General features: G+C 42.5%; 1 protein-coding gene across 3 annotated transcripts in view; it reads right to left on the minus strand.

Annotated features, from left to right (window-relative positions):
- Positions 1–14,533, minus strand: part of SSH2 (slingshot protein phosphatase 2) — a 234,243-nt gene that overhangs the window by 28,330 nt on the left and 191,380 nt on the right. For all 3 annotated transcript variants that reach the window (XM_069761157.1, XM_069761159.1, XM_069761158.1), the window contains 3 exons: positions 11,469–11,572; positions 8,346–8,410; positions 1,371–1,492 (listed from right to left, as the gene is read on the minus strand). In XM_069761157.1, coding sequence (XP_069617258.1) covers positions 1,371–1,492; positions 8,346–8,410; positions 11,469–11,572 — 291 coding nt within the window. The remainder of the gene's footprint in view (positions 1–1,370; positions 1,493–8,345; positions 8,411–11,468; positions 11,573–14,533) is intronic.

The raw sequence follows: 14,533 nt of genomic DNA on the forward strand, positions 1-14,533 counted from the left end.
AAAATACTGCCGAACAGCAACTTGTTTGCTGATCCGTGGTGGTTTATCTGCCTGTTTACACAGATGAAGGCCGAATGATCTGTAATGGATTGGTCAGTGCACATTGGCTGCCATTGTTCTTGGCAGCTGTTTACACAGGACTAGGTGCTGCAGAGAACGATGATATTTTTGTGCAGCACAAAATCAGCCAGTTTAAGCTGCATGATTACTGATAAGTCGCCGTTCCGAATAAAGCTAACTCACAATGATCTTGCAGTGTAAACGGACTTTTAAATGTTCAGTTAGCAGACAATGAAGTCACAAGAGAAAATGTCCTACTAGTGTGCTGATAAAGTAAAGAAGTCCAGACACCCCTAGATGAAGAAGGCCGTCGTGGTCTCCACACACACCATGTCTGATGACAAGTGTTCAGCTGTCTCCTTCCTCCCCCGTTGAGTAACAGAATGACTTTGTTATAGGAGGTCAGAGCAAGACATCAGCACTTCAGGAACATAAATATGATGGTTCTCCGCTGAGAGACCATTGGTGACCAAACATCACACGCCGGTCTCGTGTCGGAGAAGAGGAGGGCTGCAGATCTTACACCATGCGCAGGTGGGGTTTCAAAACAAGCAGGGAAATATTTTCCATAGCGACCAGACTACAAGGCTAGGAATAACATTACACTTCAGATTCCTGGCATAGCAGATCCGTGCTTTTCCCTCTCGCTGCTGGCTAGAAAGATGGATGAGAAGTGCAGAGCTCTCCAGCTGCCAGACAAAATGGGAAATCAAGAGGAAAGAAAAACCAGAGACCTGCCACATCCAAGAAAGAAGGGAGAGTAAACAGAGGCCTGAAGTGTGATATTTGGGTGGTATCTAAGAGGAAAGAACATTCTGAAAATCATGACAAATTCTGGGAAGTTGTGTTCCACGGCGTTCCGATGGAAAGTAAGGCTCTGGTCACACTACAGATTTATTATGGGCCGACAGTCAGATTTCTGACAAAAAGGTCCGATGTCCTTAAGACGATCAAATCCATTTTATGCAGCTAGTCAGTGAGAATATGGAGCTTGCTACCAATTCTGAGATATTTTTTTCAGGATGCAGTAACAATTCTGTGCAGATTTTTCTTCAAGTGCATGTGAACAGGCCTCCAAAACACGTACAATTCTACATGTACTGAATGTGGACTGGAAATAAAAAAAAAAAAACCTAACCTGGATTTTGGCGCAAAAGCTGTACTGTCTAAAAACCAATGTTAATCCTGATTTTTGGAATGGACCCCAACAACTGTTATTCATCCAAGATAATAGATATTACAGGTGCAGTTGAAAATCTTGGCTCCGGTAAGGACGCATATACTGGTATGCCCCACTTATTTTCACGTACCTGTCATTACACGCAAAATCCATCCCCAGCACGATGCTCTCCTCTGTATCCTGCCTTCCGTTTGTTGATACGACCACCATGTAACGGGTACGGTTTTGATAGGTGCTTTCCAATTTTACGGCCTAGAACAAAAACCAGATAAAGAAAAAGGTGACTACTGAGGACTTACAAGAAGTACAATACAGCAAATAAACCCGGAAAGCGACAAATGGAAACCAACCTGCATGTTACCTTGCAGCTCCTACAATGATTAGACCTGAAAGCAGGAAAGCTTTTCGCAAGGACAGAAGCTGATGTACTTTCATCACAATAGATGACGGCAATCCAGCGGGCCGGGACATCGTTACGCCATATGAACACATTGCCAAGAGGATTGGCAAATATTAAAGCCTCTACAGGTTGTTCTGACATTGGGCGTGGGGAAACCACTGCACGCTAGATGCTACACTTATCGAAATAAAGCTGCACATTGCAGCACCTACCACTGGAGAAGCGCACCTAAAAGTATTGCAGCACGTACAAATCAGCACCGATAGAGTTTTATATTTTGTGTGAGGTAGTAGCCATATATTCTATGACCCCAGAAAGTATACGGCAAAGCGAGTGCCAGCGAGCATTACATATACTAGTGCAATACGGCTCAGGATTTGCATAGTGCCGGCTGGATAGCGCTGGCTTGTACGTCGTCCTCAGGAAGAAAGCTCTTCCTGAACAGAGCGCCACATCAAAGAGGACATCTGCATGGCCGAGAGACACCGCAGGGATTACGCTCCATTGTATTCTCACGCTCAGCTCTGCGCCCAGTCAGGGCTGACTCCGCAAGAACACAAGTCTGAGCAGTGCCAAGTCGTCAGGAAACGGCACAGAGTGCCTGCGATTCCAAGAAACCGGCAGGCGTCACAAGCGGAAGAAGGCAAGAGAACAATACTGATCAATCAAGGTCAGAGCCAAGACCGATGGTGGGACAAAAATAGGTAAAATTAATCTGCCTGAATCAGAAGTGGTTCTAATTTAGTACATCTGCAACAAATAACACTCGTGTGGATATAAATCCATAATGAACATTGGCTGTATGCGGCCACACTGAACAGAATGTATTGCTCGGCATGTCCCAGTAGTAGGTAATAGGGGATTATATGGCCAGTTATAGGATCTGATGGCGTGGTGTTCTCCTGCGGGGCCTACAATACTACTTTGTCGCTTTACAGGGTTGATGGCCAATGAGGCTTGGGTTGACCTCTGAATCTAAAAGGTCATATAGAGAAAGTGCAGAGGAGGCAAATCATCAACCAACAACCAAACCGCTGCATTCTGTGTATCAACGGCTAAATACGGCGCCGACACTAAAGTGAAACAGGTGCACATGCATCTTCCCAAGGCACTTTTAGTGGCCGTCTGCTTCTGGCATGAGCAAATTCACCATCATCAACCCTTCCCTGATTTCTGCATTATATGTCGGGAGTCCACTGCACATAGTAATCTTACATGAATTGTATCATTAAAGGGAATCTGTCCTCAGGACCAATCCTCCTAAGCCATCTATGCGGCCATGCAGGTCATAGGAAGCGGAATGCAATGACTTGATATGGGTGATCCGATGTATTATTCCAGAGAAATCCCAATTTTTATTATATGTATATGAGCTGTTAAGATCTATGGGCCGGACATAGATCTTAATGAGAATCTGCTTCCAGGGCTGTACCAGTGGAAGTTATCATTGTGAGACATGTAACGACTGACAGCCTTCTCTCCTGATCTAGATGTCTTGCACTGGTTACACAGTCTTTAATTTAAAAAATATTCCGGAGGCAGATTCTCAGGGAGATCCATGTCAGGCTCACAGATCTTACCAGCTCATTTACATAAAAGAAAAATAAGCATTTCTCTGGAATAGGACATCATATCACAAATATCAAGTTATCATTTTTTCAAATTTCTATGATCCACATGCCCATACAGGCGGCTTAGAAGGGTTTTTCTCACCATAGCCAATAAATATTATTCTAAAAGGGAAAACCTTTCATTAACCATTAATGATAAAACCAGTTTTCATTTTTTCCTTTTAAGAGCCATAACTTATTTTTCTTTTGACACATTGAAGCTGTATAAGGGCTTCATTTTTTGTGGGATATATATCATAGTTTTGATTGACACCATTCATATTACCATACAAGTGACACAAAAATGCAATGCCATTGTTTTTTGGGGGGTTTCTTTCCTATTTTTCAGGTTTTCATTTTTCATCATGGCAAGCTATATTTTTTAGTGGTACCATGCTGGGGTTAATTTGATGCTTTGAATGTTTTTTATTGCATTTTTTTCTGAAAGATGCAGCAATCTAAAAACATCAATTTTTTGTTTATATTTAATTTTTTACAGAGTTGACGGTGACTTTTTAATTTTTTTTTTTTTTTTTTAAGCTGGCCAATTTGAATTTTTTCTTTAAATATTTCTATCTAAACTATTATCGTTCCCATAGGGGACATACATGATTGCTTGGATCCCTTCCCATGGTGCTACAGCAAAGTAACAGTACAATGTACGTTACTATATTGCAATGCTATATTCTTCAGTATTGGCCAGCCGAATGAAAGATCAGGCAAACAATTTGCACCTTAAATGCAATGGTCAGATTGAAAATCAAGGATAGAACACGCATGTGAAAAACGGACGTGAGAAAGAGACTCAGGGTAAGTTCACACTGGGCATTTTTGCTGCTTTTTTATGCTAATTTTCAGCTGCTTTTTACAGTACCAGCAAAGCCGATGACATTTCAGAAATCTCATGCACACACATTGGTTTCTTGTGTGATCAGTATTTTGTGCTTTGCTGCGTTTTTTGGACATAGAGCATGTCACATTCAGCGTTTTTGCTGCGTTTTTTCACCCATTGACTTGAATGGGTGTTGAAAAAAGTGCAGCAAAAAACGCAGGTATCATTATTTGCTGCGTTTTTGCTGCTGAAAATCCAAGAACAAAGAGAAAAAAAACGCAACAAAAAACGCACCTAAACCTGCGTTTTTGACGCAGCTTCTTTCCTGCCAAGATGATCAGGTTTTGCTACAGAAAAAAAAAGCTGCAAAAACCCCCTGTGTGAACTTACCCTTAAGGGTGAGTGCACTGTGTATTTGCAACAGATTTTTCTACACCAAAAACCAGGACGTTGGCAGAAAAACCGCTGCGTAAGATATGAGATATTACTTGCATTTTTCCCCTCATTCATTTGAATGGGAGAAATCCTGATCAAAAAATAATGAAGTTTTGAAAAAAAAAATAAGAAAAACAAACGCTACGATGGTTCAAATCACAAGGCAAGAATAGGCAGCATGTTTAGAATCTCATTCCCTTTGCTGGTACTGTGAAGTGCAGCATTTTTTCACTTTCAAATCGCATGGAAAAAAAGGCATAATGTGAACAAGCCCTAATGTGTGCTACAGTCTGTTCCTGTAACTTAGGGTATGTGCACACGCTGCGGATTTTGCTGCGGATCCTCAGCGTTTCCGCTGCTGCGGATCCGCAGCAGTTTCCCATGAGTTTACAGTACCATGTTAACCTATGGGAAACAAAATCCGCAGTGCACATGCTGTGGAAAAAAAACGCACGGAAACGCAGCGGTTTATTTTCCGCAGCATGTCATTTCCTTGTGTGGATTCCGCTGCGGTTTTACACCTGCTCTAATAGAAAACTGCAGGTGTAAAACCGCATTGGAATTCGCAGTAGAAACTGCGATAAATCCGCAGGAAAAACCGCAGCGGTTTTTCCAAATCCGCTGTGGAAAAATCCGCAGTCCTCCAGAATACATGTGCACATACCCTAACAATATAACCCGCAGCTGGTCCTACTGCTGAGTAACAAGATGAGTGGAGGAGGAAAACAGAAGAAAATACATTCCTAGAAATCCAGAGTCATTAGATGACTATATGACTAGAGCAGACACTAATTGGGTGAGAGGTAAATAATATGTCCGCAGCGGGACTGATTGCACAGTGCGTGCGAGTCCTGCTTGACGTGACCGGTCTGGGTAAATGGAGAACAGAAAATGATCAGTTCTAGGGGGTTACACTAATTCTCATGCCTAGCAACGAGAAAAGCAATGGTAAACTGCAGTAACCAGCAATTCACATCAGAGGATGTGTACACTGACTGCTCCTTGTGCCAACCCCATATTCACTACAGCACCGCAGATAAAGTGACGGCACGCAATGCTGGATCCGATGAGAGGAGATGATGGGGTGTAGAGGACTCCTACTGACATCCCTAGTAATGGCAGCAGTTCTAGGTGCACTATGGAGGCTCGGATAACACTGCCACACGTAGGGTAATGTGCACGTTGCGTCTTTTTCAGGCTAATCCGCCTGAAAATCCTATCAGAAAACGCTCCAAAGAATGAACATGTGCATTTCGATGAATAAACGACTTGCTGGTTCTATGTTCAGGCTTTTAAATGTCTTTGTACCACTTCAGGTTTCTAAAAACATCAAGAGGTAAAAAAAAAAAATTGGGGTAAATGGGGTGTTTTCTGTTAGGAGGACGCTCTGTACTTTATAACGAGTCAATGATCCTTTCTGGAAGTTTTTATTGTCCTGTACAGTTTTTGATCGCTCCTAATCAGGAGTGGATTAAATAAAAAATATTTGCTACAAGAAAATGACTTCATGTTTCTCACCAGGTATTTTTCAAATCCTAAAAAAAACAAAACACCCCACCCAAAAAGCTAAAACAAAACAAAAACACCTCCCATAAAAACAGCAAAGAGGATTTCACAAAGTAATGAATAGGAAAAGTTTTCCAAGTATTTTCAAAAAGTATTTTGGAGCAGATCAACTGCTGAAAAGCAAAGTAGCTGGTCATCATCTGCTGTACAGCCACAAAAAAAGAAAAAGAAAAAGAAATCACAAGTTTTTTTTTTTTTTTTTTTTAGTGGGGTGCACTAGAAAAAAAGAGCAGGGAAAAAACTGCATCAGTTTGGGAAAAATTAATGATTTTGTGGTACGAGGCCACACTGTGGTCTTCCAGCAGTCTGATGTAGCGAGTATAGGTATATATTTTTGGTGTAAGCGCTCCATTATCTGTTGAGAGCTCTGGTAAGAAGCAACCAGCAGAATTATGCATGCAGCTGTGAATGTCAGCACTGAAGAATACCGCTAAGCATTCAGAGTTACTCATTATATTGCGATGAAAATGTGTGAGAGCGGAATTGTCCCTAATAACAGCCTGTCAAAGCGTGCGAACAACCAACTTTACCAAACGGTTTAACCAGTTGCACCATTTATCCCCCCCACTAACAATAGATCATACAGAAAGATCCCAGTAACATCCCAGTGGGTGCGGGGCTCCATGAAAACTTATCTACACAGCGAAAGAGCTTCTGATTAACCTTTGGCTGCTCCGAGTGATGGCCTCAGCAGAAGGTGCCACGTGAGAAACTTCAAAGCGTGCGATTTTATATGGGAATATCATATGAATGTGGCCGCCCTCGGGCAGCATTCCTGTATGGCTTGTGATCCAGAGTGCGGAGCCGCTCCACTCACTAATTAGGAGACTGCTAGGGTTTACAGAGGACGATCTCATTTTAGTATTAAGATTAATTAGCATTCTTTCTTTCGCATTTAACGGTTTTGTCCGAATTTGAGGATAATTTGTTTCTTTAACTTAAATGCAACTAATAGGGGCCGTAAAATTATTTTTGCAATTGGATTACATTAAAAATATTGCACCGTTTCCATCCCTCCGTGTTGCACGATTACTGGCTGCAGAATGAGTCAACTGAGAATCTGTCAGCTTGCTGTGATTGTTTGACACAGTCTTTGACTCAGTCACCTCAGTCTTTTTCGGAGCTCCTTTGTACAGATATATGAATACAGACCACACCAAAGTGCAATGTGCAGGGAAACAAACATCCCGGAAAAGTCAAACGGTGCAAATTGTTTAAGGAAACCCAATTGCAAAAAAGCTTTTTAGCGCCAATGCCAAATACAGGTTTTTAAAGAGCTTGTCCACTACTTTAACATTGATGGCCTAGGCCAATCTTTAGGATAGGTCATTAGTGATCAGCGAATGACCTTGGGTAAGGTGTTCGCCGAGCAGGCTCGTATGCCAACTGAGGGTCTTTGGTGTGCTCGAATAATATGCTGGAGACCTTGCGGCTGAATGTTTCATGGCTGTTTAACAGCCGCAACACATATGCAGGGATTGTCTGTTGGACAGCCGCAACTTATGCAGGAATTGCCTAAGAGTCGCGAGGACTCGAATATATTAGTCGAGCATGCCCAAGACACTCGGTTAGCACCAGAGCATGCTCAGATAACACCTTATCCAAGCACGTTCGCTCATCACTGTAGGTAATGTCTCTTTGGTGGGGGTGCGACACTTTAAGACCCTGCCAATCAGCTGCTCTAGGAGCCAGAACTGCTCCGTTACGGAGATGCTCCTTCTACTGATAGGGGCTATGGCCGGGTACTGCACACCTGCCTCCTATCCAAATCAATAGTGAGCAGTACCCGGTTGTTGCCACTATCAGTAGAAGGAGCAGCTCTGTAACTGAGCAGTTCCAGCCGCCGCTGGCTCCTAGAACAGCTGATTGATGGAGCGTTACGGTGTTACAGCCCCACTGAAGAGACACTAAGGATTGGACAATCAATGTAAATGTAGTGGACAATCTCTAAGGAAATAAAAAAATTGGCCCACAGGGTGAACAATTCGTTTTTAAATGCACAGAGTTCAGAAAAAGTATGTGTACATTAAATATGAACAAATCAACCTGTAGGAGCCTGGTCCAGGTCAGTATTCGTGGCCGCTGGATGGCAGCCTTGCGAACCGCCCTCTTAACGGACGGCATCGGCGGCTCCTCTTGATTTGCCGTGCTGGTGCATGGTCATTGTTGCAGAATGACGCACCGACGACGCCGGGCTGGATAATCAAAAGAAGAGCCGCGGATGCAGTCAGTATACAGTGATATGTGGCCGCAAATACTCACCAAGCGGATGTTGTCCTCGGGGCGGAGGAGTGTAAACATGGCTTGGAGGTGTTGCTGAAGGTCCCCTGGAGATACAGAGAGCAGGGTTAGACCTCGTTATTTCCACAAGTGAAAACTGCACAGGAAAATTCAAAAAATTAATTAATTAAATCGCAACCATCGTACACAACATGACTAAGCACCAAGGGAATGTTTTGGTTTTTCCTTTTTTTTTTTACTCCTTAGTGTACAAAAATTAATGATTTCATAATGTTATTAAAGCGTGCAGAGGCCAATAAAAAGACAGCCAAATTATTTCCTAAGAAAAATGTGTGTACAGCGGATAGTCAGTGCACGGTGTCCAATGAAAACTATCGAAAAGCAGCATTGCACAACATGGAGAAGCTGCACCCTTAGTCACCTCTGTCTATGGATGCTTTCCACCACTGTGCATGCACCGCTCCGGTTCTGATCTGTCCATGCTGTAGATACATTGCATACCACTGGGTGGATCTCCCATAGTAAGTCAAACATGGTGCCACAGATCGGCTCTGACGCTGTGTGCTTGGAAACGGTGATTGATCCTGGTGTAGAGCGGACAGGGAGTCATTGCGTCTCTAACCCACCAATGTCTGTCCTGTAGGTCGCAGGCTGCGGTAAGGTCCACAAGATCTCAGCGTCCAAGATCAAGTAGGTCAAGGCATGCCTGCTCTGTGCAGGGGAGAAAGGGACGCTCGGATTAGGGGAGTAGAAACCTTTATTGCAGGGGGTGATGCAAAGGTGGCATAGCTTTGGTTGGACACTAAAGAGGGCATTATTAATGGGTAACGGGCGCCAATACTTGCTTTCCCCTTGGGTGCTGGTAACTTATGCTACACCACTGCACGTACTGGTCAGAGACGCCAAAAACGGCACCATTCTGTAGACTGAATGGGAGCACATGGCCATATTACACAAGTTGGCAGCTTTCCAAATGAATCCGATAAAAAAAGTGAACACTGGAAGTGTATGAACTTATATATCAGGAAATGTTATTAAAGGGGGTTGTTTAATTTCAGAAAAGTGGATACCAAATGTTATGAAATACCTAAAATAACAAACAGCAGGTACTCTCCCTCCCAGGGTCTAGCGATGGCTCACCGCAGCTGCTCCGGTCTCAGAGGTTTGGCTGCAGCGGTCATGTCCCATCGAAAGCGCATCATTGATTTAGCCAATCACTATCTCGGCACAGCCGCTGAGCTCAACGATTGGCTGCAGCAGTGATGCGTTTTGTCCACGTGAGGTCACCCAGAACACTGAGGACTGGAGCAGCGGGGGACGGCTGTCACAAGAAGGGTGTGTACCAGATATCTTAAGCATTTCATTGCATTTGGGGTCCCATTTTCTGAAAGAGGACAAGCCCTTAAAGAGCACTTATATCTAAAATATGCTTTATAGAATGCAACTATGACCTTGCAGCCAGCCTGGTGACAGTAGTGGTCTATATTTTGCACTCATTTATTTCCTGATACGTGTATAACACCAGCATATACATTACATACAGATCAGAGCTTATAACCTCCGTTTCACGCCTCATTGAGACGTGACCACTAGATGACGCCACACAGTGGCAGCCTATGGATGAACGCACTCTTCTATCTAAATATATGGAGAAATTAAGTTCCCAGAATAAAGTGCATAATCTAAAATGGGAAACGAATTATAGAATAAACACATCAAAGGGGAAGGCAGCTTATAAATAAAGCAATTTTGCCAACAAAGTCCAGGTAAGCACATCCGGGATTTTATAGTAATTGTCTTGTGAGCAGACAATACGTGTATAGGATAATGAAGGGTGAAGGCCATTGTTGGGCGTCTCTGGCTGCGCTGTATTTTTCCATCGTGTTGGGTATTGTTCGATCATGTACTGTATTGTCACACAATGATCGACAAAGGAGCGAGAGCACCTGAAGCCAAACACTTGGGGAAAATAGGAGAAAAACTAAATAAATGACATCTTCCTGCAAAACCAGTTCTCGCAGTGTACTTAGAAACATCCACAACATCACTGCACTCTGACAATGTATTTCTTGGAAAGATTTACCAAATATACACATTTACAGGGTCACAATATACCGTAATGGCACTTATTTCAGATCATTTTATTATATGATGCACACCATGGAGATGGCACTGTAGGCTTTACGTCATTGTGTCAATTTGAAAGCAAGAAAATTAGTATTTTTTTTTTTTTAAATTAGGGGCTTAAAAAAATTATGTCTTAAAGTCAGTAAGTCATTTTAATTACTTTTGAACATGCAATTAAAGAAGAAACGGATTAACGGCATCTTAAATGTTACCAAGGCCGGTTGCAGATGTTCATGAAACATGGACCATCCTCGGATGAGAATACCAGACCTGACTGCTGGGTCTCCTGACCTGAGCCGCCTGCCTCATATGTGACTATGATGGAGTTGGCTCAGGTCAAGAGCCATGGCGGTCGGGCCGGTGATTCCGATCTGAGGATGGACCATGTTTCACAGACATGTGAACCCTGCCATACAATTCGGTATATTATATATATATATATATATATATACAGGGCGGACCAAAAGTGGGTGGACAGTATGTGTAATAGGATTATGAAGGGGGAGATTTATCAAACATGGTGTAAAGTGAAACTGACTCAGTTGCCCTTAGCAACCAATCAGATCCCACCTTTCATTTTCCAAAGAGTCTGTGAAGAATGAAAAGTGGAATCTGATTGGTTGCTAAACCATGTTTGATATATCTCCCCCTTCATACCACTATTACACATACTGTCCACCTACTTTTGGACCACTCTATCTATCTATCTATCTATCTATCTATATATATATATATATATATATATATACACACACATGCATATACAAATCTGTAACTTCACTAGTCTGAGAATTGGTGTTGCACAGACCATCACGGCAGCCCTGTCCAAGTGGGTGTAGTTCGTCCTGAATCCCACACGACTCACAGCCAAATCACATTGAAAATAGTCGTGTGACTTCAATGGAGCAATAAGTCACAAAAAAGCCACACACAAGAGTGTGATTTTGTAGTTGATGGGCTTAATAATCAGCAAATTCAAGAAAAACAGCTACATAATAGAGATTTGCAAATACCTACCTGCATGCTTGTTGCGCCGATGGCTGATTCTTGGGGTAGATGAGCCATTTCCACGTGGAAGGAATAAGGCAGCACCTTTCACCGTCAGGAAACTTTCGCTGATGCTGTAATGAAAGCAAATAACATTCAATTAAATCTGTATTAGAATATAATTTTCATAATCATTGAATCATAGATTATACTAATTGGTGCAGTAATGGTTTTCTAAGGGCATGTTCACACAGTATTTTTGAGGTGGAAGCTAAGGTTTTTGAGGAGGATTTGGAGAGTTTATGTGCAGTTTTTGCTCCAAAGACAAAATTCCTGTAAGAATCTATTCAGTCAATTGTTATTCTCTATGTCCCCCTCTATGTAAGCTGCTATCAGACACCTCTGGGATCTACTAAGAGAGAAAAATAGTATCAGGCATATCGAAAAGCAGCATGCCCCATCTTTACTTCCCTCACTGAAACAAGATCCACTGACTTGTGTGTAAAGAACAGATGAACAGATTTGCGGAAGAAGGAGTGGGCACAAAAAACGCCCGTCGTTGCAGCAAGACTCCAATATCACAGCATGAAATGTAATATTTTTAGCGCATACACTGTATATCAGAAAGTTAGAGCACTTCTATTGTATAAAAACATATTAAAATGCACACACATACAGTTTCCCAGGTATACAATAGAAATGTATTCATAAAAATTGGACGCCACTTGGATGTTCCTTTTTTTATGCACCCATAGACTTGAATAAGCTAGTCTCAGACTCAGGAGGTAGTGGATGCTGCAATTATTTTTTCTTAGGACAGTTGAAAAGCTAAAAAGAAATTGCCCATCTGAACAGTCCTATGGATTAACATGGGACAGTACCGTCCGATTAGAAATCGGGACATGACACATCCGATCATCTACATGAGCCCTAAAGCTGTTTTAACTAGCGCGGAATCCTACCTGCTCTTTAAATTTGAAGATTTTTAGCCCAAGGGAGACCTATCTGAAAATAAAGATCTGCTTGTGGTGGCTAATGGGCACAAGAATTGGCCAACTTGTGCACCAACTAAACTGGATTCAAGTACGGTAAGTCTATACGGCAGTAGTGAAGTTTATATTTCATGTATTGGTTGGTCCCTATCCTGGCGGACACAGTGTGCTGCTGCTGCAGTTTGTATATGTATATGTGCACCTGTTCACACAAGCTTCATTCTGTTAAGGCTGTGTGCACACATTGCGTTTTTTTCCCATCTTTTTCCGCTATAAAAACGCGATAACGCATAAAAAACGTATACATATGCATCCTATCATTTAGAATACATTCGGCAATTTTTGTGCACATAATGCGTTTTTGTCGCGAAAAAAAAACGCATCATGGTAAATGCAGCATGTTCATAAATTTTGCGTTTTCCCCGCTATATAATGCATTGGGAAAGCTCGCGCAAAAAAACGCGTTAAAAACTCGAAAAAAAGTCGTGAAAACCGCATGCGGATTTCTTGCAGAAAACGTCCGGTTTTCTTCAGGAATTTTCTGCAAGAAATTCTTACATGTGCATATACCCCAAGAGGTGCGTTTTTATTATCTCTTGTAGCACTTGTAAAGTATGCATACATCCAACACTAAGTGAGGCAATGACAGTTCCCCGAAATCGCTGGGGCCAGCAGATGGATGAGTGCTCTGCAGGCAGAGCTGTGCTGCAGCATGTCAGGTATTTAAGGGGTGCCCTGAACGTGAACCGTATGGCTGGGAGCAGCACAGCTGCCTGGGACGGAGGACTAACATGGGCCTGTCACAGTCCTTTCTTTACTAATCACTCGGCGTTAATCGGTCTCAGACATGCATCGTATTTAGCGGAATCACCGATACATAAACTGCGGCAGGTGCTGCTGGGTGGAAACATTCGGCCTCATTCGCAATGGAGTCCTCCAACCAAGAACAGAAGTCTAGAATAAGTCATTCCCAAAAAGCAAAGTCTCAGCCCATTGAATACGCTTCTGTTTTTTGACTGGTAGAGTCAGGGACGGTCTGCATAAAAACACTGCAAATTTGCAACAATTCTCAAAAAACTGTGGCAAAACACCCCCCCAAAAAATGGAACATAATCTAGAATAAAAGGGTCACCTAAAGATATTAACATCTGCCTTCCCAATTGAATAAATTTGCTTTTAAGGAAAAAAATCAGATGGCCGCTATCAAGGCTTGTCGCCATCAAATTCTAGAAGGCAAACGTGACCAGTATTGCAGTACTATACATTATGTCAAGGTCTGTGGGAAAGCCTAAAGTCTGCCCCAAACCATTCTACATGTGAAACGTGATGAAGGAGTTAAATTTCCAGCCTTGCTTACAGCGCTTCTCTTTTATATGGTTTCATCATGTACAAAGTGAAAAGATTTAATACTACGGCAATTAGTAGGTATAAAATTACCACTTCCCCATCGAAAGAGGAACAAATAAGAAAGACACCTGGGTTTTGTAATACGGTCACTTATGCCAACTCTGCTCCCATAACCTACAGCAGAACGGGCACAGACCCAGAAGTGATGCTTTTCCGCAGATCACTTCAAAAGAAAGAGGAAACCATGTTAACATTGCGAAACATCACCAGAAGCCTCCAGGCTGTAATGATCTGCCATATTGTATGTGTGATGTGCCCAGCTGCGGAGGAAGTGATGAGGGATGACGATAAGGTGGCCTCATCGGGGAACCTTCCTCCCACCCGACACCACCACCATAAAAACAAAAGTGGAGAAATATCAAATCCCATCAAATACTACCTGTACCGAACATCTGTCCAGCAAGAGATTTGGTTATGTAGAGGGAACCTACACTGTTGGGAAACAAGCAAATAAAGTTATCTGGTTATTCTACTATAGAGGGGATTGATTGTAATTGAACAACAAGGACAAAGTTTTTTTTTTTTTTATAAAAAAAAAACCTTCCAGAAACCACACCACACTAGTCCAGAGGTTGTGTTCAGCTTGGCGCAATTAAATTGGGCTTGGCTGTAATACCACACGCAACCTGTGGACAAGTGTCAGCCGGCAGATTCGCCCAGTGTCGGCCGGCAGATTCGCCCAGTGTCGGCCGGCAG

Source organism: Ranitomeya imitator, chromosome 3 (genome assembly GCF_032444005.1).
Source record: "Ranitomeya imitator isolate aRanImi1 chromosome 3, aRanImi1.pri, whole genome shotgun sequence".
Lineage (NCBI taxonomy): Eukaryota > Metazoa > Chordata > Amphibia > Anura > Dendrobatidae > Ranitomeya > Ranitomeya imitator.